Source organism: Podarcis muralis, chromosome 1, assembly GCF_964188315.1.
Source record: "Podarcis muralis chromosome 1, rPodMur119.hap1.1, whole genome shotgun sequence".
Taxonomy (NCBI): Eukaryota; Metazoa; Chordata; class Lepidosauria; order Squamata; family Lacertidae; genus Podarcis; species Podarcis muralis.
Window position 1 is genome coordinate 82,950,080 of NC_135655.1, and position 25,436 is coordinate 82,975,515.

Below are 25,436 nucleotides of genomic sequence, written 5' to 3' on the forward strand. Positions count from 1 at the left end.
AACTTAGTTTTCAACTTATTTGCCCCACCTCCACTTTAAACTTTGAGTGGTGCTGGAAGTAGCCTTCTGGGCAGGAAATTATTATCCAGAACTTTCAATCCAGATCCTCTGTTTGGTGGCGTCTGGCAAGCAGTGAAGAAGGTAAAGCTCTTGGAATATCTCCTTTAACTTCATTCTTAATTGAGAGAACCCCAGCAGAGATTTAAAATCACAGAACACATAGCAGAGTAAAGCATGGAAATATAGGTACAGTAGTTAGACCTTTAAAACTGAAGTTCCTTCCAAAGTTTCCCTGTTCCCCTAGCATAGAAAAAGACCACGTTTGGTAAGTCAAGAATGGTTTACTTACAAACCCTTCAAAGGTCAGATTTGTGTGCTTCAGAAAGTTGCACAGGCGATAAAACTTGGCTTAGTTGCAAAGTGGTGAAAGTTCCAAAATTACTGATATAGGAACATAAGAGTGGCTTGTGAGAGCCATGCAGTCTGAACTGGAGCAACCAGTTCACTCACTGAGCTTCTCAAGTAGACTGGGAGAGAACAAAGGCTTGATTACATAGTTCCTCCCAAGGTGAGAGGAAGTGGACATAGATAAGTTTGGTAGGATAGTTTATGGTATTAACCCCTTCATGCATTAATTAGACATAAGTGTTGTTGGTTATATGAGCCTGGTTATCCCACAACATTATCTCTTATGATCAAGCACTAATTCTAGTAAATCAAAAAATGTCCCCAGTTTAGTTTTTTCAACTAAGACACATAATCAAACTATTATTAATAAAACATGGAACACCATGCCTTGAAACTCCATTTGAAAACTCCATTTGTTACAAGTCAACCAGAAATAAACAATACAAAATATATCTAATTCTGTCTGCACTGAAAAGAGAACAATTACAACCAACATATAAAAGGAAATGGGGAAGGGAGCTGATAAAATATAATCTTACAATGCAGCAAACTGAGTAGGAATAGTTGTTCAAATCTATACCATCAGTACCAATTAGGGCTAATTTGAAGGGAAATTTATTCAATACAACCTATCAATGGTACCTTCTCCTACACAGACTGAGTAAAATACACCACCTTAATATGTTTTGTTGGAGGCACAAGAGAAGTAAAGCTGTGTTCTTGATGCCATCTAGGGATCAACTTTAAATAATAACTACTTTCCTTTGCCTTGGGGGATTCAATAAACTGGTCCAACTTCAGGTCAAGAAACATGCATCATTTGGCTTTGGCTCTTTCCCCGTCTGGTCTTGGACCTCTCTGTAGTACATCCACAACAATAGTAAACAAAGCAGACATTTAGCTGCTGAAATAGCTAAAGGACACAGATAGCTCACAATTTTCACATGTTTATATAACAGGCTGCATCTCCAGCTCTAGTTGAGACCAAGGGGGATGATATACTCCCTAGGTGCAGGCAGAGAGGACCACTTCAGTTGTATTAACTCAGTCCTGAGCTAGCTCACTTGACGGTGGTACATGTTTCTCCCATGAGGTGGGTTATTCTAAGAGACAGTGTCTGGTTCATGGGCACCAAATGAACTTCATGGCTGAGTAGGGATTTCAAATCCTGTTTGCTCAAAAAAAGAAAAAAAAATTTGGGGTGTAGTTGTTATTATTAATAAATAACCACAACAAATTAATACTCTACTTGCTTTCCCCCCTATTTAAATCTTGCTATCCGGTCATGAGCATCTGAACCGAATTGCTTAAATCTTAAATCGCTTTTGACTCCCTCCATCCGCAATACTAGGTTGAGCTTGCGCTGAATGCAGTTTTGCTATCCTAAAATCAGGAGACGAAGACCTACAGTGAGATAACTAGTTTACAACTCATGAAACTTGATTTATTTGCATGGTTTGGGGCTGGCTGTGGAGGAGAGCAGTTCTCTCATGTCTTTACCAGCTATGTTGCAGAGGGATATTAAACAGAGCAAAGTTTTACTGGTATGGAACTACAATTATAGGGAAAGCTTCCCCTATTGATATTTTGTCCGTCAGACCTCTTATTTCTGTGTGTGATCCCTGATATGTTTCAGACCTACCTGCAAAAAGGGGTACAAATCTGCATATGATATACACTATATGCAAATTATGTTCACATATGTGTCTTCTTTTGCATGTGCAACAGAAGGCTGAATCCCCACACAGTATACTGGCCCCAGAAAATTTTGTTGGCATCCCTGTTCAGTAGTAAATCATCCCCTTGGACTATGCAGTTAATCAATTTACTTTATCACCAATAGCCATTGCAAAACCAAACAAGTTTTAAAGGCGCGTACAGTTCAAAAATAAACAGAATGGAATGCCACATAAAGCCTGGCTTTAAGAACTATTTATCCTGGTTGGTTGGTTTTGCAAAGCAAATTGGCACAAAGCAACTACCATGTTAACTGGGGCTAGACCACCTTGGTGCTCTAAACAAGCATTTATTCTTCCATCCAACTTGCAGAAGCTGTTTCTAGGAGAAGCCCTGGCCTGGGCAGACTGCAGACAAACTGGGGCCGGAACTGCAAGTGGAGACCAGCTGGTAGGCCTTGGCATCTGTCCAGAGTTCTTGCCTCCCACTACAGAACAGCGTCCACTATATGAATGAAGGAATTCTCCAAACGGCAATGATGTCAAAGCAGCAGGGACTCCTCTTCAGTTGCTCTTCTCAGAGGCAATATTCATGCCACAGACTGAAAGGGAGGCATTTGAACCATGCCTACCCTCTAGGGAGTCCTAACTTGGCATCCTGCATGCCCTCTCCACCCACCGTGCCAAACAGCTGGAATGGGCTAGGCTCCCTCCAGCGCCACTATGGCGGCACTGGAGCAGACACAATTTTACGGTCAACTTAAGCAAATGATCCATCTGGAGGCGAGTCTGTCCCACGGCTCTCAGCTTTCAAGGCCAGCACGTTCTCAGCCAGAAGGAAAGAAGAAGAAAATGAACACAGAGAAAGGAAACAGGGGGATAGGATAAATGGGAATAACTGTTACTGAATTTATCTGCATTTCTTCTGCACTGACCTTTTCTCTCTCTCTCTCATTGCTGTAGAAGGACCTAACTGAGCATGGGAATGATGGATCAGCGCAGTGTCTGGAAGTAAGACCACTGGGATTCCCCCAAGGAAGCTACTCTGAACTTGCTAAAGGAAGAGCAGTACAAGGAAATATAAGAATTTGTTATATAATAAATGAAATTATATAATATTTAATGAAATATATATTAATTGATAAGACTCCAGTGCTCAGTTATTCTTTAATCATGGCTGCAGTAAATGCACTGGGTTTAAACTTGTACAAGAGTGGGGGCAATCAACCAAAGAAAGGAGAACTGACTGTATTCATTTGCTAAGTGGAGTTGGACAAGTTACTGTCTCTTAATTTAATGTACCTCACAGGGTTGTTGTGGAAGAAAGAGAGAGAGGCTGGGTGGGCTTCCAGGTCACCTAAGAGGAAGTGTGAATTCATGTGGGGTTGGGGCATTGATAGTGCCACCCAGCAGCTAAAGCCTCTGCTTCTCCTCAGGCTCTTATTTGAAACATCCTATTAATTCTCCCTGAGAATCAAGCTACAGATGCAGTCATGGGCAAGTGGTGAAGAGCTACTCGCTTCTGGATAACCCTATGTGACAAATACTATTTCTATTTATCCAGAACACTGAGTACCCAAGGATTCCAAATCTCTCTCTCTCCAGGCAGTCTCGGGGGGCAGGAGATTGTATTCTTCTGCAACTCAGTTCAAACTGCCAGCTTTATTCAATTTGCTCCAGCAACTTTGACTTCATCTAGTTCACCATAATAACCTTGACTGAAATAACTTTTGATATAGCTTGTGGGGAGATTAATGGTGTGTCTGGTTCAACCAATTCACAGGCTTTGTCAAATGTTACCTAAGAAATAATTCACACATACTAAATTCTGAATGTGAATTGGAGCCCATAGTCAGTTAATAGGGAAACACCTCCAGGTGAAGTTTGCAACAGGCCTATTTACATGTTGCAAAATAAGGTTGATTCAGTCACCACTTCTTCCGCCAAAAGGAAAGGAAAAAAAAGATAGGGGACTGACTGAGTACTGTTGGTCAGAATCAGGGATGGAGGGAAAATTTGATTCAGACTGCATTTTGCACTTCCAAAACCAAAGATGAACTAAAACACAGCTGTCCTTTGAAATTTACCCTTTTCCAAATTTTTGCAAGGAAGTTTTCCAACCAATGTTTACAAAAGTGCATATAACTGTGAATAAATGAAGATATTAGTGAAAATAATATACAAAAATCCATTATAGGAAGGGAAATTGACTTGAGAAAATGGAACAATACCAACTTCACCATCTCAGACAATATAGCCATGTTCAAAAATGAACACCCTCCTAAAATTAATGTACCTATTTCCAAAACCTCCCAATCTGGATTCCCTCAACCCAACTTCCTCCACAGGAAAAAACTACTCTTGTTTATTTTCTCACACAAGTCTTCTCCTTAAGCAGTTCTTTCTCTTCCATCACTTTTCCAACAAAAAAGACACTGGGACTCTTACACTTGGCTTTAAGAACAGAAAAGACGCTCCAATGGATTAGCGAGAGAGAGAAATCTAGTCCAGTATCCAGTTCTCACAGTGGCCAGCTAGATGTCTATGAGAAGCCCACAAGCAGGGCATGAGTTCAGAGTACCAGTACTCTTCCCACTCATGTTCCCTAGCAACTGGTGTTCAGAAGAATACTGCTTCTGCTACTAGCGTAGTACACACCGAGCCACCATGATCAGTAGCCATTAACAGTAAAATGTTAGGCATGTATATGTGGATGGGGAGACCAAGGGTGCACATGCAAGCTTCATCCCCAACAGCCATGCACACATGCTCCTCTATCAGTCCATGTCTTCCCCAGTGTTGAGTAGGAAAGATCTGTGTTGGGTTGTTCTTGAATTCACTTAAATATGAGTAGGACACCTCATGTGATTGGGGACCCTAATAAAGCAGTGTTCCTAATCACATGCAGAGTGTCTGCTCAGTTTTATTCCAGTCGCTATGACGGTGCTGTGATTTAAGTGGTTTCATCATATGGAACTACATATGGTCATAATTCAATTTTATTTTTAATCAGGGGTAGAAAACTCTTCTTTATGTCCTGCCCCAACACAGTATTTGGAAAACGTGAAATGGCAGTGGAAGCGGGAGATAAATATTAATTGTGCTTTTACGCAACAGACATCACATGGCCATCTAAAGAGAGGGGTCTAGTCCATTAAGTCCAAAGTCTAACTATACGTAGAAGCACCACTGAATATTGGGAAGATGTATGTTAATGGTTCAACCATTCTAGTAAATTTGCACATTCCCCCCACCTTGAAACAAAGCAGTCCAAAGATCTAGCTGGGTGGGCAAGACATTGAGTGAGTAGGTTTGTGTTGCTGCTTTGGTTCATGGAGGACCGTAAGTGAGCAGTTGACAATGTCACAACGCACCAGAAGTTAATAAGAGAATCTGTAACTTTCAACAGGACCACAGGTGAGCAGGTGACAGTGTAACAGATCATCAGCGGCTCAAAAGAGAATATATTTTTTTCTGTCTGTTGAGCGGGAAGGAGGGGAAGGGATTCCTGTTACAATTAGAAGCTCAGTTGTGTCAGCACAGGGCTTTAAAAAAATCTGTAATTTCAGTCACATAGGAAGCTTTACAGAATGGGGCTTACAGTGAGGTGCAGAGAAATGGTCTCTCTCTCTCTCTCTCTCTCTCTCTCTTTCTCTTTCTCTCTCAGGTGCTGTTTCTTCTGGTACCTGCATCAGTCTCCCACGCTATGTTGATCCTATCCTGCTCTTCCAAGTTGCAGATCCTAGAGGGACTGCTGAAGAAAAGCCTCCCTCAGACACTTCAGGTGATCCTGAGCAATGTATTCTGGATTATTTAGCTCAGAATATGGGACCAAATTCCTGCCAAAATCTTGCATCTTCCGAAAGATCCACATTTGGAGTCTGATAAGTCTGATAAGTTTCCGTGTGCTGCGCTGGCTCGCCAGATGCAGCTTGTCACGCTGGCCACGTGACCCGGAAGTGTCTGCGGACAGCGCATGCCTATAGAGTGAGATGAGCGCACAACCCTAGAGTCTGGCAAGACTGGCCCGTACGGGCAGGGGTACCTTTACCTTTACCTTTAAGTTTGTTTAAGTCAATAAACAGGTGCTTGAAAATATGGGTATTATACAGATACACTGCACAGAGAGATAAGATTGGCCGCAGCTCCTTGTTGAGGGCACAGCTGATGTGAACTGAGTGTGTGATGTCTGAAATGGCCCTGTCAATTCCTACACTTGGTTTGTCAGGTGGGAGGTAGAATGCCCTCACTAGGGATGAGGGAGAAACTCAATTCAGTTTGCACGACCTAATTGCGCTTCCTGAAACAATACATGACAAAACACATTCTACGTTTTTCTGAATCTTGCAATGTTGTTCTTCACACAGTGGTGTAGCAACCACTGCCGGCACTATTGTCTCCATCCAAGTTACAATTACAAGATGCACATAGTAAAGGATTCATAAAAAGGCACTGTACTGGAGAAATTGCTTTCTAAAAATATGTAAATTAGTTATAATCGTGCATATTAGGTGAAATTAACACCAAAAAGTACAATTAATTTTTATGAGGACTTTTTATTTAATCCACACTAATGTGGAAATGAGGTGGACTGAAGATGGGGAAAATGGGGGGGGGGGGGCTGAGAGAAATGAAAAATCAACAGATTTTCCTATCCCTAGTGCTCACTCAGGACACCCCAATCAAGGCATGCAGCAGATACAAGCCTACACAAACTACTAATTTTCTCTCCGACCCCAAACATTTCTCCCAGGCAGTCTCCTTCAACTGCAGCACCAACTCTGACATCATGTGACTCTTGACAGGTCTATGGTGCAGTCATGAACATAAACCGCGGGAACCCAGTGGGCCACGAGGTGATTGTGGATTCTTGGCCAGATTTCAAGGTGGTCCTGACTCGTCCACAGAGAGAGGTACTAGCCCTTGGGGATTTTGCAGGATACATTTTGTGGGATGTCAGCAGGAAACACTGCATGTTCTGTGCTGGGGCCTCCTCTAAGCCAGGCTCAAACTGAAAGGGGATGTTGGCTTTGGTCTAGGAGCGCACCTTTGGCATTAACAGCGGCCAAAGGGAGCAGGTGAAACTTCATCCATCATTTCATCTCAACATCAGGAAAAGGTTTACCTGTTCAATTGTATGTCTCTCTTTTAGGCTGTTTCAGACAATGCGGATTTCTTGAGCAACATATATGCAGCATTTTATCGGGATCTTGATGTGTACCGGAAACTGTTGCTAGACACAGATGCCATCAACTGGGACCAAACCTTTGCTCTCTGCGGTAGCAGGCTGTTATTTCTAAGGGAAGAGTTACGAGATGAGGAGACACGGTTTAGTTACTTAATATGAATTTGATGAGGAAGTGACTGAAGTGAATGTAATAGAGAAATATGAGCAAAATAAAATACAAAACAATACATTGGGGAAGTAACATATGAGCTACGTTCCAGGTTTTACTACTGGTGTATAAAGCCCTACACAGGTTTGGTGGTAAAGCATGCTGTGATGTGAGCATGGGCTTTCTAGTATAGTAGTACCAGAATTTTCTGAAGTTTACTCGTCTTAAAAGCAAAGCAAGCCCCAACATTGATATGATTTTGATGGTTATTGAAACTTTTGTTTTGTCCCAAGCATTCCTGAATCAGTCCATTCTATTTGTGCTCTTTCAAATTCTGGTTGATTTTTATTTCTTAATGCTGTGTCGATAACCTATATAATGTTTAGTATACTGTTTCTCTACACCTTTATTTGTACAGTATTTTGCATTTTTATAGCTAAATATTCAAGTGCAGTTGCTTTTTTATTGGAGACTTTGTGGAGGAAGCTCCTCAAAGAGTTGATAATACATTTTAAAAGAAAACCAGTCAATAAGTATCTACAGTAAAGAGAGACAACAATAATTACGTACTTAGAGTAAGTGATAGGGTATTTTGTGATGCAGTTCTCCAGCCAAGTAATGTGATGCACATACTAAAGTGTGCATTAAGATGCATATATTAGTGAAAACAATCTGTGTGTATGCGAGAGAAGAAATTTGCACTTAAAATGTGAATGAATTTTCATCAAATGTGGAGAATTGAACAAGGTTGAAAAAATAAGAAACTGAGGGAAATCAAAACTGATAGATTCACCCTTCCTTACCAGCTGTACATGTATTCCTTCCATAGCCTCCAAGGACAATGGGACTTTTCATTGTCCAAGGACAGAAAGGGAGCAATGAACCTTGGATGACCTGAGTGATGGCAGTTCAGTATATGTGCAGCTAAAAATTTCTTGTCCTACCTGACAATACCACTCTCTTGGTGACATATACCGCTTTGTATAGGGAACCATGATGGGATATATGAGGTCTCTAAAGAGGCTGTTGCTGCCAAGGAAGTCCAGTTGACTGCAACCCCCTACTTCACCTACCTGAACCTCAACCCAGATAAACAGCCTGAGCCCCGGTGAGTGTCCATTGTGCTCCCTACTTCCTTCCTGGCTGAGGCACTGGCTAACCTGTGGTTCTTCAGTAGGAGAATCTCCATAGTCAAAATGCGAATGGACAATCCTGGCGTTTACTCCTTAGTTTGCCTTCATGTAGCTGGGACAGCAAGGCACCAAAGGCAGCACCAAAGGGGGTGGCACTGCCCACTCAAGGAAGGGAAGAAGAATACCACACAAAAGCAGGTTTACATCAGGGGTCAAGTTTAGAAAAGGAATCCCAACAGCAGAGCGAGCAGTTCTTCATGGAACAGGAACCATCTTAGAAGAGGCATGCTCTGCTGAAGGGTGTGTATGAATCACTTCCAACCTGCCATCTGTTATTTTTCAGCCCGCCATCTGTCATTTTCCCACATAATAGTGTTTGATTAATAGGATGCATTTTCAATCACTTTTAATGGGGTTCTTTTTTATCTCTTCAACTAAACAATTAATTGGTCATTAGTTTAAACTCCTGGGTGTTAGGGCAAACAACAGGGAATTGGTATCATTTTCATGCCAGCTTGCTGGTGGTTTTGTTAAGACTGTTGAGCTAAGGAGACTTTGAGGATGAGCCAAGAAGATAATTTCTGTATTCTTATGTTCAGCTCTCTCCTCATTTCTCATCTTTCTGCTCTCCTAGGCTAGATCCAGGCTTCACTTTTTCCTCCTTAAATAGCTCCCACATTGACCTGCTGAATGAAACGTGGCACTATGGGGGCAGTGAACACAGCCGGAAATACTTGGCCAACATGGTGCGATGTTTCCCCAGTACCTGCATCCTGGACTCCAATGGTCATCCTATCAGCTGGATCATCATGGAATCTCTGGGTACACTGAGACACGGCTACACCCTTCCATCCCACCGCCGAAGGGGCTACTCATCTATGGTGCAGAGGGCACAGGCCAGGCGTGTCCATGCAGCTGGCTTCCCTGTATATGGCCTTGTTGCCCTAGATAATACCCCCCAGCAGAAACTGCTGGTCTCCCTTGGCTTCCAGAGATTATCTGAACTGTGTCATTACTGCATCCATTCTCCAGCTTATCAGTGAGAGGAGGAGAGAGCAACAGTCATTTTCCAGGATCCTGTTCAATCCTTTCACTTACCAGTCCTCTGAATGGGAGAGAGGGAGATTATCACACCCTTTCAAGAACCATTTCCCGTTACTCTATTTTCCATTTAAATTCTACCTCTATTCCTGTTGATTAAAAACTTTGGTGCTGGGTTTGGACTGAATCAGACGACGTTGGGTTTTTGGGTGAATACCCATGACCCCCATTTTGAGTGTCTATTGCTCCATTTGTGAGGTGCTGCAAAATGCAGTGTTTTCTCTGCAAAACACTGATGCCAAACTTTTCTCAAAGTTTGGCCCCTGTTTAGAGCGAATCAGACGATGTTTGGTTTTTGGATGACCCCTGAGTTTGAGTGGCCCATTGCTCTGTTTATGAGGCACTGCAAAACTTTTGCCAAAGTTTGGCTCCAGTTTGGGCCATCACCACCCAGTAGGCCTGAATCGACTATACATTTGATGTAAAAAAAATTGTTTTAGTATTTTAAAGTTGTAAACCACCTTCGGTAACTTGGCAAGAAGGCAATATATATATCCAATGAATAAAATGTTTTCTGTCCTGGTAGCAGGGTTGTCTGTTTTTTCCATTTGTTGCTGGTCATGAAACAACGCCAATATGCCAAAATAAGAGGCTTTAAATGCCATCTCTTTGGATGCTGACATATTCATTCATTGGTGTTTTAATTTATTGACTGGAACTCCTTGTCTATTGACATTAAGGAGGCACCATAACTGTTCTCTTTCTGCGACCTGCTTAAAACGTTTTTGCTTAGGCAATCCTACCCATATAGGTAGCAATTACATGGGCTTCTTCCTGCATTCACTTTAATATGAGTAGGATACCCCATGTGATGGGGGACTCTGATAAAGCAGCGTTCCTAAACATGACAGCAATGTCTGCTCAAGTTTATTCCTGTAGCCAGGATGGTACTGTAATTTAAGTGTTTTTATTATGCAGAACTGTGCGTGTTCATAATTCACAGCAGTTGTAAAGGATGAAATGGCAGTCAGAGGGAGAAGAGCAATGTTAATTATATGCTTCACAACTGAAATCACACGGCCATCTAAAGAGAAAGGCCTAAAGTCCATTAAGTCCAGGGTCTTAATGTGTGTAGCTGCACCACTGAACATCAGGAAGATGGCTGTTAATAGTTCATTCATTCTGGTAAACTTACACATTCCCTCCCCCCTCGTTGAAATAAAGCAGCCAACACAAAGAGCTTGCTGAAGGAGACTCTGACTGAGCAGTTTGACAGCACACCAGAGGCTCTTAAGAGAATCTGTAAGTTACGGAAATTATGGGGGTGGGGCACATCTTTAAAGTTGTTAAATGTTACAAATGTTATGCATAAATGTATCCTTTAGACTTGACAGCTCAGGGAAGTTACCTAGCTTTAAAAATCATATAAATCAACTCCTTTGCCCGTTTCCTTCATTCCACTGTCAATTTGCTTCATTGGCCAAGGACTTGGAAACCATTCGGTCCCCGCCATAATCCCTCAAGCGGGGGTCACATACTCACGGGAAGGTACTCATAGGTGTCAATCGCTGGGCAAAGGCACTCCTCCGGACTTGCCCAGGTGGCAGACTATGCAAATCAAACTTCTATTGTCCCTTTGTAGTATGTGCTTAGAATGTACTTTCCAATACATATCCTGTATCCACCTGTTGCCCCAACACATTCCTCCTATGTTAATCATGTACAACCCCTCCCCTTTTCTGATGTAGCAATGATGTAGTGATGATGCTTAATGAACTGTATGCTGGGATAAGATAGAAACTTTTAAAAGTCCTTGTCACCCCATCCTCGGGGGTTCAAAATTCCTCTTTGAACCTGTTGCGCAATGTACCACTCAACACTGTACCACTCAACAAGAAGACACGGAGGACTACAGGTGAGCAAATGACAGTGTGGGAGAACACCAGTTGCTCATAAGAGAATGTTTTATTCTCTATTTATTGAGGAAGGGATTCCTGTTACATTTAGAAACTCAGTTGTGGCACCATTGTTGGTTAAGTAAGTCCATCATTTCAGTGAAAAAGAAGGCATCTCAGTTTGGGGATTACACTGAGGTACAGAGAACTAGTCTCTCTCTTTCTCTCTCAGGAGCTTACAACCCACACTGTTTCTGCTGGTACCTGCTTCAACCTCTGCCTCCCAAGCTATGTTGATCCTATCCTGTCCTTCCAAGTTGCGGTTCCTGGAAGGACTGCTGAAGAAAAGCCTCCCTCAGACACTTCAGGTGATCTTGAGCCATGTATTCTGGGTTATTAGCTAGGAATATGGGACCAAATTCTTGCATCTTCCCAAAGATCCAAATTTGGAATCTGAGAAGATTTTTAAAATCCAATAAATAGGTGCTTGAATAGGGTACCATACAGATATACTCCACAGAGAGCTAATATTGGCTGCAGCTCCATACTGAGGGTACAGTTGGTGTGAAATGTGTACATAGTATGTGAAATGGCCATGTGAATTCCTACAATTAGTTCATTGGGTGATAGGTACTAAGTCCTCACTAGGGAAGAGGGAGGAAATGTGATTCAGTTTGCATTTATAGGTGAACTTACCTAATTTGCACATTCTGAAGCAATGCATGACAAAACTCAGCTGCCCTTTGAAATCTACATTTCTCTTAATTTTGCTATGAAGTTCTCCAGCCAAGTAACATTCACAAGACTGAGAGGGTAAACTGTGCGTTAAAAATGCACATGTAAGTAAAATGACATTGTATTGCGGAAATTGCTTTCTAAAAATGTGTGAATTAATAATAATCATGCATATTAAGCGAAATTAACACCAAAATGCCAATGAACTTTCATATTTTTTTAAATGCAAACTGATGTAGAAATGTGGAGGACTGAGCTTAAGACGAGAAAAATGATAAACTGAGAGAAACAGAAAATCAACTGATTCTTCTATCCCTGTTCATCACTCAGGACACCCAACTCAGGGCATGCAGCAGATACAAGCCTGACACACCACACCACAGATGGCCTCCCCAGATCCCACACATTTCTCCCAGGCTGCTTCCTTCAACTGCAGCACCAACTCTGACATCCTATGACTTTTGACAGGTCTATGGTGAAGTCATGAACATAAACCGTGGGAACCCAGTGGGCCATGAGGTGATTGTGGATTCTTGGCCAGATTTCAAGGCGGTCCTGACTCGTCCACAGAGAGGGGTAATAGCCTTTGTGCAAAGGGTAGCTCAATGGGTAGAGCATGAGCCTCTTAATGTCAGGGTCATGGCTTGGAGTCCCAGGTTGGGCAAAGAGATTCCTGCATTGCAGGGGGTTGAACTAGATGACCCTAGTGGTCCCTTCCAGTTCTGTGATCCAGTTCTGGAAATGCTGTGTGTTCTGTGCTGGGGCCTCCTCTAAGCCAGGCTCAAACTGAAAGGGGATGTTGGCTTTGGTCTAGGAGCGCACCTTTGGCATTAACAGCGGCCAAAGGGAGCAGGTGAAACTTCATCATTTCATCTCAACATCTGGAAAAGCTTTACCTGTTAAACTGTATGTCTCTCTTTTAGACTGTTTCTGACAGTTCGGATTCCTTTAACAATATATATGCAGCATTTTATCGGGATCTTGATGCATACCGGAGACTGTTGCTTGACACAGATGCCGTCAACTGGGACCAAGCCTTTTCTCTCTGTGGTAACAAGCTGTTCTTTCTAAGGAAGGAGTTATGAGATAAGGAGACTCAGTTTAGTTACTTAATCTAAATTTGATGAGGAAATGGAAGTGACTAAAGTGAATGTAATGAAGAAACATGAGCAAAATAAATACAAAACAATACATGGGGTGGCAGGCGGACACATGAATTAGATTCCAGGTTTTTCTACTGATGTATTCTGGATCTGGGTATCTGAGAAGCTGTCTCGCCTCCTACAGCCCACTCCAGTCTCATGAGGATTTATTTATTTTTTAAATGAAAGCTGATATGAAATGTAGAGAACTGAACTTCATGCTGGGAAAATGAGAAATTGAGAGAAATTAAAAGTGACAGATTTGCCCTTCCCTACAGACTGCACATGTATTCTCTCCACAACACCACAAGGACAATAGAACTTTTCACTGTCCAAGGGCAGAAAGAGAGCAACATACCTTGGATGACCATCTGCGTGATAGCAGTTCAATATATGTGTACCTAACAATATATGTGTTGCGTCACCCAGCAACACCATTCTCTTTCTGACTTTTTACTGCTTTGTACAGGGAACCATGATGGGATACACGAGGTCTCTAAAGATGCTGTTGTTCTCAAGAAAGTCCAGTTGACTGCAATTCCCTACTTCATCTACCTGAACGCCAAGCCAGATAAACAGCCTCAGCCCCGGTGAGTGTCCATTGTGCTCCCTACTTCCTGGTTGAGGCACTGGCTAACCTGTGTGCTTCCAATAGGAGAATCTCCATAGTCAAAGTTGGATGGCAGTCTGCGATGGATACTTTAGTTGAAATTCCTGCATTTCAGGGTCCCTTCTAACTCTACAATTCTATGATTCTGCCTATGGACAAACCTGGCATTCACTCCTTCTTGTAGTTGGGATAGCAAAGCACCAAAGGCGGCACTCCAAAGGGGTAGCGTTGCCCATGCCACACAAAAGGCGATTTGCATCAGGGGTCTAGTTTAGAAAAGGCATCCTAAGAGCAGAATGAGCAGTTCTTTCTGTGACAGGCACCATCTTAGATGAGGCATGCTCTGCTGGGGTGAGATTGAAGGGAGGGGAACACAACTAATCAAACAGTTCCTGATATCTGCCATTTACACACACACACACACACACACACACACACACACACACACACACACAATCAGTTGGGGGGATGCATTATTGTTTGCTTCTAACAGTTGTTTGCTTCTAACAATTGGTCATTAGTCCAAACTGCTGGATGTTAGGGCAAACGACATGGAATCAGCATCATTTTCATGCCAGCTTGCTGGTGGTTTTGCCAGGGTATCTGTCTGGAGTGTTGAACTCGGGAGACTTTGAGGATGAGCCAAGAAGATAATTTCTGCATTCATGTTCAGCTCCCTCCTCATTGCTCATCTTTCTGCTCTCCTAGGCTAGATCCAGGCTTCACTTTTTCCTCCTTAAATAGCTCCCACATTGACCTGCTGAATGAAACGTGGCACTATGGGGGCAGTGAACACAGCCGGAAATACTTGGCCAACATGGTGCGATGTTTCCCCAGTACCTGCATCCTGGACTCCAATGGTCATCCTGTCAGCTGGATCATCATGGAATCTTGGGGCGCAAGTGCACACAGCTATACCCTTCCATCCCACCGCCAAAGGGGCTATTCATCTATGGTGCAGAGGGCACATGGCATGCGTGTCCATGCAGCTGGCTTCCCTGTTTATGGCCATGTTGCCCTAGATAATACCCCCCAGCACAAACTGATGGACTCCCTGGGCTTCCAAAGATTATCTGAACTGTGTCATTACTGCATCCATTCTCCAGCTTCTCAGTGAGGAGAGAGCAAAAGTCATTTTCCAGGATCCTGCCCAGTCCTTCCACTCACCAGTCCTCTGAATGAGAGAGACCTATCCACTATTCAATTATGTCCGCTCTTCATCTTTGCATTCCACAGTGTGTTTCTCTCTTCCTTTTGCCTTATTGTATTTTCCTGAATTTTCCTTATACATTTGACTTTTGATGTTTCAGTTCACGTACATTATACAGGAAGATCACACCTTACGCTTATTTAACTTGAAATATTAAAAAATAAAATATATTTTAAAAATTGTCGCACCTTAGAGACCAACTAAGTTTGTTTTTGGTATCCGAAGAAGTGTGCGTGCACACGAAAGCTCATACCAAGAACAAATTTAGTTACTGGACAATTTTTTAATTTTTTTATATATTTCTACTGTGTCAGACCAACAACCTTCCTGAATCATTTACGTAACTTGCGTGATATCAACCATATGTGACTGAAGGCTGCTCGTTGAAATCCTGCAACTTAAATGTAGGCAAGGTAGGCAGCTTTTATACTCTCTGCCTTACTTGGGAAGCAAGGCTCTCTCTATGAGCCAGCTCTGGAAGCCCTGGGATGCACCCACAGGGGTCTTTCCAAGGTTTCTGTATACACATTTTTGTATATAAGCAGAACGCTTGGAACCAAACCCACACATAAGATGACATTGTACTGTACCTCAGATCCTAAATGGTCAATGACCAAAGCAGGAACCTAAGGATGTAATAAAATCACTTTTCTGTGACATGTTGTGTTGTTCATCCCAAAGTTGAAGCCTTGTTCCCCAGATGATTGGAAAAACCTTTCCAGGAGGAAGAGGAATAAGATAACAATGACAAAGTACTTTGTGGTACACATTTTAACAGGTGTCAAACGTCAAAAAGGTGGACCATTCACAGCCATGGAGTAGATGAGACTGTGAAGGTTCATTTCTTCCTGACCCCAAGGATTCACATTTGTCAGTGATGCCTGGTACCCATTGGGATCGGCAAGGTGGAAAGCAAGGAGCCCAATGGTAGGTGGGCCTAGAGCCGATTTCAGGCACAGCCAACTCATTCTAGCATTGTTCCAATCCTCCTCCTCCTTGAATTCTGCAAAGATCACAGCCACACCTTGCATTTAAAACACTCTTATATCCCTTTAACAGTCATGGCTTCCCCCAAAGAATCCTGGGAAATGTAGTTTCTTGAGGGTCCTGACCTCACTCACAGAGCTGCGGTTTCCAGCATCCTTAACAAACTGCAATTTCCCCACACTCTCCAAGACTGCTAAAATGTTGGAAGAGGGCTTTAAACATACGAGGAGGAAGTGACCTTCAGATGAGGGAGCTGACATCCAGCACCCCCCCCCCCCCCAGGCAGGTTGCAAGTAAGAAGACAGGCACGTGGGCACAGGCTGAGGTTGCTTGGCTTTTGCCCCATTTGCTCTAAGAGACCACCTTCCACAGATGTTTACACACGCAAGACCAGTCATGGCTGCACTGGTGGCTGAAGCGAAAGAGTGAGGGCCTATGTCTATTTACAGCTTCCTAGCAGCAGTTTAGACATGCTGGCCATCTGACCTGGAAAGCTGTCTGTGGACAAACGCTGGCTCCCTTGGCCTGAAAAGCAAGATGAGCGTCACAACCCCATAGTCGCCTTTGACTGGACAACCATCCAGGGGTCCTTTACCTTAGCACTTAGTAAACTGAGTATCAGGTCAGAATTCAAAAAGTAAAGGCATGATAGTGCTTTGCAATGAAAGGAACGGAGCACAGATGCGCACCATCGGCCTGTGACAGAATCAGCAGCAGCCCAAGAGAGATGTTGGGACATCCTCTCCCCCATCTTCCCAGGGCCTGCTCAGGAAAGACCTGTGTGAAGTGTGGTAAAGCAGAAGGGAGGCCGCTCAGACCCAAACACTTGCGCCACCACCTCCCTGTAGGCTTGAATGTACTCCTTCACTCTACATTTTATGTAATTTCTTTCTTTTAGGATTGCATTCTGCAGTAAAATTGGTGGGAAGAGTTTAGTAATGAAAGGGACTTCCTATCTTACTCCTATGAAATAGGATTTTAAGATTATGCAGCTATCTAAAATAATTTAATCAAGCCCATATTCTCTGGCTCTTGTCACTCACCTGAGTGAAGGTCTCTGTGGAGAGAGCATGTGACCTGCGACTGAGGCCTTGAATGGTTTTCAGAATCCCCACAGTTCTCAGCCCCCTACTTAGGGGGAAACTGGAATTTCTGGCAGGGGAAAAGGATTGCGAGGGTGATTCAGTGAAATTACATATCCACTCTCCATTTTCATTAAAACTAGAGTCAGATTACAGCAAGTAATTGGCAAGACAAATTTATAATGTGGGGCCTGAAGAGGGAAGGGTCTCTGCTCCAGCAAAAAAAGAAAAGGTTAACAGAGTACTTAAGTCGAACAAGCATTTGCTTCCTCTATCCTTACCCCTCATGAAGCTACTATTCTGAGCACCCTTAAAAAAACTACATTTCCCAGGATTCTTTTGGAGGGGGAAGATGCTTAAAATGCATAATGTGTGCGCAGCCTTTCTCCTGGAAGCTTAATTTCCCAGATTTAAGATTATGATAGAAAATCTCTTTTATATAGTTGGTTTCTAACTTTACTGAAGTCAAGGATAGAAGGCTACAAACTGAGTCTGAGGCTCTAACTCAGGGCAACTGAACATAACTCTCCCATATGTTGTAGCAGTTGCTACCAGAGTGCAGGACGAGGACCTGGGAGACGACCAGGGTTCAAATCCCCACTTTGTCATGAAAGTTCTATCTGACCCATGGTCAGTCACTGTCTCTCAGCCTGATCTACCTCACTGGGTGGTTGTGAGGATAAAAAGGGGAGAAGGAGAGCCATGTTTGCCACCTTGTGCTCCTCACTAGAAGATGGGATTTAAATGAAATCAATCAATCAATCAAATACAAGACTCTTTTGTGTAATAATGTTCCCTACATGGAAAAACAGTCACCTGGCTGCTTCCTCACTATCTTTGCTTTTGTCCACGCTGCATATTGGTTATACCAGGAAGGAAAATCCAGCTTGATCTGCTCTTGTCTCAGCAGAATGATCAGCAAATGAAGGGGTATTGTTCCATTTTTTAAAACAACCATATAAAGTTAAGCTTTTTCACCTTCCAGGGGTGTCATCCAAAGGGGGAGGGGGCTGAGGGACCTCCTTCCCCCCAAAAAAAAATCAAGAAGGGGGCCAGGCTCCCTCAGTATGTATTGGGAAAGCAGAAAAAAATAAAATTCAAACCCTTCCTTGTTTTCAGGAAGGTCTGTCAAATCTTCACCAACAAAAAAAACCTCAACTTGAGGTGGTTTACCATGCACATCCTAGAGATCTATGAGCAAACATTCATTGCATTTTATAAGTTTTATAATAAAGTTATTATGGGGAAAGGTTTTCCTTATGTTCTGCAACAGGTTCAATGGTGCCTTCCGGTTCAAAATATGATTGAGAAAAAATATTTCTGGAAAGAAGAAAAAAATGATGGAAAGCCTGTCCGCCCCCCCAGACAAAGCAATAAAAGTGTTTTGTGGAACTAGAGCACATAGTGTTAGTTTGTAATCTCCATTCCACAGTGTAGGATAAAGAGGGGCCTATGATAATCATAAGTGAACTGTTTTCAATGCCATATTTATTAATAAAATAAATGATGGTGCTTAGATACCCACAATTGCAAGTGGTGGTGGTATCCTTGATTTGCCTCCCGTTATATGATAAATGGTTGGGCCATCCCTTATTTGCCAAGTTAGACTGTGGCAATCATAACCGGACAACATGCACACGGGACTCTTGTGCTAGATCACCCCAGGATTATAAAGGATTTAACATTTTTAAAAATAAACTATTAATTCAGCAACACAAAAAACATAGTTTTATCCAACTTGCCATGGATTTAAGGGACCAGTTTTTGCACACCCTTGTGAATCAACAAACACATCAAAATAAGTGGGGAAATAACTGTTGTGGACATCTAGCGATTGATGTGATGTGTGATGTGGCGAAAACATTTTCATAGACTCAAAGGATTAATGAAGTGCGCTTCTGGCCACCAGGTGTCGCTTTTGCCCCCATCAAATGCCACAGCCAGGCTCTATTTAAGCGGGCCATGAAAAATATTAAAAACTAGAAGCTAGCTGTTTAATTTGTCTTCATCAACCAACATGAGGCGGGAAACTGTAAAGCTCAGATTACAGCTATACCTTAGGGTTCTCATAATAAATCTAGGGCAAATCTCCTACTTAATGGAGAGATGAGCTCTAAAATCCCCACTGTTAAAAAGTAAATATCTGATTCTTAGGGCTGCTAACATGGGTAAGGACACTGGTTATTTTGCTTGTCATATCCACTTTGAAAATAAATATCAATGTCTAAGTCCTATACTCAAGGCAGATGCTGTTGGTTTTCAGCTCCTATCAACCCCAGTCAGCATGGCCAATGGTCAAGGATAATGGGACTTAGGGTCCAGGAATATCTGAAGGGTGACAGGTTAGCCATTCCTGCTCTAATTTTTTTTAAAGGGGCATTAGTAGTCAGCTTTCCCATGATGCAACTAGCACCCATCTTTATATCACCATCACAATAATCACCTTAATATCCAGCTCATTCTAATACATCAATGAGGCGAATGTATAATCTGAATATTAATTTTCCAGCTCCGACATGGGCAGGTACAGTTAGCTATAAAACTAAGATCTTGCCAAAATCTCATGAGAGCTCACAGCGTTTACGAGATCTTGCTAGAATGTGCCGCTATGCAACTCAAGTGAGGAGGTGAGGGGGGTGGCATGTTCGCATTTCGCCTCAGGCAGTGAAACGGAATGTGCTGCCCCTGAAAACAAGGAGCTCTGATCCCCCAGAGGCAAAACCAACTGCTTCTAGATTTGTCCCCATCCTTCTCCATGCTGAATACAACAATGGCAATGCTGAAACTAAGGTGCCACCACCTCTCGACAGGTTGCAAGAAGGCAGGCAGGCAGCTGGGAACTAGCTGGGGGCAGGCTGAGGCTGGTGGTGCGGCGCTCCATTTGCCCCAATAGACCAGGCTTCGCAGGATGAAAGCGGAACTAAATACTGTTTGGAGATTCCCTACTTCTGCCTTGATAGGATGGTACACTTCAGCCCCATTCATGGTGCAGATCAGCACACAATTTATCTCAGCCTATGTCCATATCTCCCCGCACTCCCTGAGGTCACATCTAGATAGATGACACAATAGGAAATGTACAATTGGACATCCCATGGGTTTTTTGAAAGGCCATTGCTGCTGCACGGCTGCCAGGTTCTGCAGCAGTGGAGGAAAGTGGGTTCCCCTCCACCCTAACATAGACAGAGTGGGGCTTGCACCCATGGCTCTGAGATTAAGAGTCTAATGCTCTCCCAACTGAGATTTCCATCCATCCAATGCAATTTTCCCAGTTGAAGTCCTCCTAAAGTTGCTACTTGCCCTGCCACTCTGTCTAGTCGCTCCTTTACTCACAGGGGCAAAACAACGCTGGGTTGACTCCAAAGAGTCCTTGATCAAACATAGGTTCCTGAATAATGCCCTCCCCAGAGCCCAATATGTTTCCCACAAAGCACTGAAAATGGAGGATAAGGGGGCTGCCACTACAGCCATATAAAAATGCCTGTGGTTAGTACAGCTGCCGTGGAGACTGCCATTGACCAGGCCTTCGGTTAGCATTACAGCCTGCCTGGCTAGTGGACAAGTCCAGGGCAGACGACTGTGGGCAAGGGGTGGCTGTGGTTAGCTCAAGGTTGTTTCCTGGCCTCCTTCATGGAGGCTTTGTCCCCTGCTGGGAATCAAGACTGAGTCAGTTTCTTTCCAGGGCAAGAAACTCCAGGAGACAAAGGCAAAGCAGGAGATGCTGACCCCAGATGCTGCCCCAGACTCACCCCTGGGAGTTAGGAATCCACTAGGGCATGAATCATCAGGCTGCCCCCCTACCCCACAAGGAGCAAGCGGGGTCTGGGAGAAAGGAGACCTGAACAAGTAGGACAAGGATCAATGCAGCCTCTCTAGCCCTCTCTCCCCCTTCACCCTCAGCCTTTCTCCAGCCTTCCTTTTATCCTTACGCTATGCAATGACTAATGTATTTTACTAGGCTCAGCTCCAGCTATGGGCTTCATTTTATGGAGCTACGGTGGAGGCCTGACCTGCTTTTATGAACCAAAATCCACATCCTTAGTTCTTGACTCAGAAAAAGAAGAATGCAATCCATTGGTTTCAGGGAAGACTGGCAAAGACCATTCTCAACACCCACTGATGTCCCTCAGGCTCTCTTGGCCCATTTGCTATGGCCCAGGGCTTAAATCCTCTTAGCAGATGCAAATTTTGCCCAGCAGGGATGCATCATTTTCATTTGTACATATTCATTAGGTGTAGCATCTCCTTTAAATGCTCTCTATAAACAGGTTGCCCCGTTCACCCCAAAAACATTTTGACATCTGAGGCAAACCGCAAAATGGCACTCCCATCCCCACTGGAAGAAGGGGTGAGTCAAGATCTAAATCAGGAACAGGGGGGAATAAAGATCTACATTGGGGTCTGCTGCTCTTATTGATCCTGCCACTCAAGGGGGTTGCCTCATCTTGCCTTATCCAGCCCAGTTTGCCCTTCATTTTAGAGCACATATTCCAGCTGTAACAATATGTCTTATAGAGCACCAACTGTCTTGCTTTAATATTGGATTGAACGAACTTGCTCACTGACAGTGGTAGCATTCAAGAACCAGATTTGAATATCACAGGTTGGTTCCCATCAAAGTAGGGTTCGGCTGTTTTATTAGTGTATCCCAGTACCTTGACTCAATGCCAAGCACTATTTGTCAATAAACTACAGGATCAGTATGGGTTGTGGCTAACGTTGTGTGAAAGCGGCTACAAAAATTACCAAGGGGGAGTGTTATGTACTTGAGCTGAATCCTAGATCAATAGGATCCAGAATGCAGCAGTCTGATTGGTCCGCAGGAGCCACCCAATCCAGCTCCAGGTGGAAGTGAATCAGCGACCTGATTGGCCTACAGGAGTAGCCCGGAATTAGCCAATCATGTGGGGCCCATTGTGTAAATAATGTATATACATCTAGACCTTTTGGGGAAAGTTTCATTCATTGCTACTATGAGCTTAATAAAGAGCATGAAATTCACACTCGACTCCGGGTATATTTCAGGGAGGGCACTGTGTGAGGAGTTAAGCAATAATGTAAACAGATCCTTAATGTTCCCTTAGGTTTCCCCCTCTTCTATCATTGCACCTTTCTGGCTATAACAGTCCTGATCAAAGCAGCTAGAAACAAAGTAGACCATGAGGCCTCCCACCTCAAAAGGGTGCCTGAGTGGCCAGTAGGAAGGGGCATCTGAAGAAACCTTGGAAGTGAAGAAGTTGGGGTGGTTAACTTTTAGGGATGGGATTCTTGGTGGGAGCAGAGCCTTGTAGTACAGAATGAGAAACTAGAGTAGGTGTTTGGGGAGGGGGAGAGGAAGAGAGGGATTGTAGATCTGGATAATTTTTTATCTGCCCCGACCCAAGGTGTAGAGCTAAACAAGAAAACCATCCAAGGGGAAGTGAATTCTTAACTCAAGAAGAAGGCAGCTGCCACAAAAAAGTTCCTGCACCAAGAAGCAGGTGATAAGGAAGACTTGTGCATAACTACCCCAGGGAGGAAATCTGGAAGGAGGACTGGAGCAGGTTTGTTGTCATGCAGCAGCCTTAAAGAGGGAGACGCAATGAAAATCATCTGGAGAGTTGCACAAGAGGAGCAGAGGCGCTATAGCCCAGCTCCTTTGACTGTCACAAGCAATGCATGTGATGGATGGAGAGAGTGGGGGGTAGACAGGGGACGAGCCAGAAGGTTGGGCTCTGTTCTCTCCCTGTTGAATGCTGTAGTGATCTCACCACAGCTGGAAAGGGGCCAAGCAGCCAACCTGGATGCTGAGACCCTCAAGTTATCTATCTCCGGGGGCTATGGCTGGCTTCTCACAGTCTGTATTGTGCGGCACATTTTAAGAGGTGAGGCGTGGGAGGCCCTGCTAGTGACAGCAGGCGGGGGGGGGGGGACTTGGAGCAAGGATATTTCTGCTGTATTCCTGGCTCAGAGATGGGAGTAAGATCTACGGCGGCTGAGTAGGAGACCAAGAAGGATGGAGCTGGAATCTGGAATCTGCAGTCCACCCTGGTTGTTGGTTCTTCTGGGGTTTTTTTGTCAGCTGCTGAGACTGTCTCTTTCTGTTTATGGACTCCAGCAGCGTTTTATCGCCTTCATAGTGTGGCTCAGGAATAAGCGTCTTCCGACTGGTTGACATTCTCCCTGTTCTCTTGGTACTTCGGGGAAGAACAGTTTATCAAAAAGCAGCTGCTGGATGTTACAAGTGCCCTCTACACAGTTACCTTAGGACCCCCCCCCCCAAGTTTCAGAGAAAGGAAATGGGCACCTATATATATGTGTGACATAACCTTGAGACCCACTGCTACTCTTTCTCTTGAAATGGGCCGAGAGCAGAAGCTGCTTTCACCTTTGGTCCCTGTGTAGTTAGGCAGCCAGGCTGCATTCAAGAGAAGTTATGGTGAATCAGGCAAAGGGAGCCATCATCTCCTGCCTGTTCCTCTTTGCCGTCATCCCAGTATATTCTGCAATGCATATTCCTCTCCATCACACTCCGACAGCATCTGACCAGGAAGCCATGGCGTGCTGTTGTTGGTTTTTGCTCCTCCTGTCTCTTGTGGAGGCCCCAGGTTCAGAATTTATTGTGAACTGCGAAGAGCCTTGGTGTCTTTCACTTATCCCTTTTTGAACATTCAATCTGATTTGTTTTCTGGGAGGTCTGGTGATAGCTGCAGACACACCACACATTTAGAGCAAAAAGCTTTCCCCCAAGAATCCTGGGAACTGTCATTTACCCAGCACAGAGCTATAATTCCCAGCACCCTTAGCAATCTACAATTCCCAGGATTCTTGGGCGGGGGTGTCATGTCCCATCTTCATGTACCTCTCCACGAGAGGTCCAGAGAGTGGCAACACCTTTTCTGCACCGGTTCTCTGTTTGTGGAATGCTCTCCCCAGGGAGTTTTAGCTGGCTCCTTAATTATATTATTATTATTATTATTATTATTATTATTATTATCATCATCATCATCATCATCATCATTTATTAAATCTGTTTACCACCCTTCATCACAAGATCTCAGGGCAGTTCAAAGAATAAAATACAAGATAAAAAACAAGTAAATAATTTAAATTTAAATTTATTTTATTATTTAAAAATAATTTAAATAATAAAAATTATTTTGTTCCCACAGACACTTTTAAAAGACTGTGGAATATTAAACAACCAAAGGCCTGGTTGAAGAGGAATGTTTTCACTTGGCGCCTAAAATATATATAATGAAGGCGCCAGGCGAACCTCTCTGAGGAAAGCATTCTATAAATGGGGAGCCACTACAGAAAAGGCCTGTTCTCGTGTTGCCACCTTCACGTGGAGGAGGCCCACAAAGAAGGGCCTAAGTTGATGAATGCAAAATCTGAGACAGTTTATATACCTTTAGGGGCCAGGTGAAAATGTTCCTCTTCAACCGGGCCTTTGGCTAATTGACATCTGATGCCCTTATAAATGTGTTGTGGGAAGGGGAGATTATTTGTTTTTTGTTCCTATTTTCATGATATATGTTGTGTGTTTTTTAATATTGTAATTTTATGTTGTGAACCGTCCTAAGATCTACAGATGAAGGGCAGTATACAAATTTAATTAATTAATTAACAATGTGCTTTAAATGTATAGTGTGTACACAGGCAAAGTTATGTCTAAGCAACTGTTCTCCAATACTTTCCAGTGCATTTTCCTTATCACAGAAATTCTGATTGTTTGAGGAAGCCAGCTTGCTGCCATGGCTTCTCAATAAACCGTAATTGCACCGCCTGAATTTGCTGGCACGTCACTGAATCCCACCCAAAAACAGAGGTGGACATTAGGGCTCGCTCTTGCCTCGTTTACTCAGCTGGAAATGGCCAAGATTGATCCTACAAGGATAGATGGCCAACAACTCTTATGCACAGAGACAGGATATCCTGGTTGTACTGCAATGGATGGAAAGCTACTACTGTGGTTCAAATTAGGAGGTGAACTTTCCCCCATCGCTGTGGTTCTGGAGTCAGCAACGTGATGCCCATGGGACCCGAGAGGGCTCTTGTGGCACTTGCTAGGCCACCTGCTCTGCTCCCCACCCCCCAAGATTAACACACATCCAAAATAGAATTAAAATTGTGTCCCTGTGTTGCTGCTCCAGCTGCTTGTGGCTCCTTGCTAGGTTTTTGTCGCACCTGCCCCTTCTG

The 25,436-nt window shown here is 43.5% G+C and overlaps 2 protein-coding genes across 6 annotated transcripts; both read left to right on the forward strand.

The window, feature by feature from the left end:
• The first annotated feature begins 3,285 nt into the window (after positions 1-3,285).
• Positions 3,286-10,179, forward strand: LOC114584441 (glycine N-acyltransferase-like protein 3). Of its 2 annotated transcripts, XM_077933340.1 has the most exons (6): positions 3,286-5,501; positions 5,752-5,868; positions 6,890-6,997; positions 7,237-7,363; positions 8,408-8,528; positions 9,188-10,179. In XM_077933340.1, the coding sequence occupies exons 2-6, from the start codon at positions 5,791-5,793 to the stop codon at positions 9,594-9,596; spliced, it is 843 nt and encodes a 280-aa protein (XP_077789466.1). In that variant the 5' UTR covers positions 3,286-5,501; positions 5,752-5,790; the 3' UTR covers positions 9,597-10,179. The 2 variants fall into 2 exon arrangements, with proteins under 2 accessions (XP_077789466.1, XP_077789472.1); XM_077933346.1 differs by lacking the exon at positions 3,286-5,501 and having other exon boundaries at positions 5,780-5,868; positions 6,838-6,997.
• A 611-nt stretch (positions 10,180-10,790) lies between these two features.
• Positions 10,791-15,843, forward strand: LOC114601935 (glycine N-acyltransferase-like protein 3). Of its 4 annotated transcripts, none has more exons than XM_028739606.2 (6): positions 10,791-10,896; positions 11,722-11,857; positions 12,693-12,800; positions 13,148-13,274; positions 13,836-13,956; positions 14,685-15,843. In XM_028739606.2, the coding sequence occupies exons 2-6, from the start codon at positions 11,780-11,782 to the stop codon at positions 15,091-15,093; spliced, it is 843 nt and encodes a 280-aa protein (XP_028595439.2). In that variant the 5' UTR covers positions 10,791-10,896; positions 11,722-11,779; the 3' UTR covers positions 15,094-15,843. The 4 variants fall into 4 exon arrangements, with proteins under 4 accessions (XP_028595439.2, XP_028595455.2, XP_028595467.2 ...); XM_028739622.2 differs by having other exon boundaries at positions 12,693-12,743; XM_028739614.2 differs by lacking the exon at positions 10,791-10,896 and adding an exon at positions 10,914-11,509.
• The last annotated feature ends 9,593 nt before the right edge of the window (positions 15,844-25,436 follow it).

What these genes read in the sequence shown, in the direction of transcription:
- LOC114601935 (XM_028739606.2), top strand. Translation starts at nt 11,780, where the DNA reads ATGTTGATCCTATCCTGTCCTTCCAAGTTGCGGTTCCTGGAAGGACTG. An exon ending in GCCTCCCTCAGACACTTCAG is followed by an intron (nt 11,858 to 12,692) that starts GTGATCTTGAGC and finishes GACTTTTGACAG; the next exon opens with GTCTATGGTGAAGTCATGAA. An exon ending in GATAAACAGCCTCAGCCCCG is followed by an intron (nt 13,957 to 14,684) that starts GTGAGTGTCCAT and finishes CTGCTCTCCTAG; the next exon opens with GCTAGATCCAGGCTTCACTT.
- LOC114584441 (XM_077933340.1), top strand. Translation starts at nt 5,791, where the DNA reads ATGTTGATCCTATCCTGCTCTTCCAAGTTGCAGATCCTAGAGGGACTG. An exon ending in GCCTCCCTCAGACACTTCAG is followed by an intron (nt 5,869 to 6,889) that starts GTGATCCTGAGC and finishes GACTCTTGACAG; the next exon opens with GTCTATGGTGCAGTCATGAA. An exon ending in CCAAACCTTTGCTCTCTGCG is followed by an intron (nt 7,364 to 8,407) that starts GTAGCAGGCTGT and finishes CGCTTTGTATAG; the next exon opens with GGAACCATGATGGGATATAT.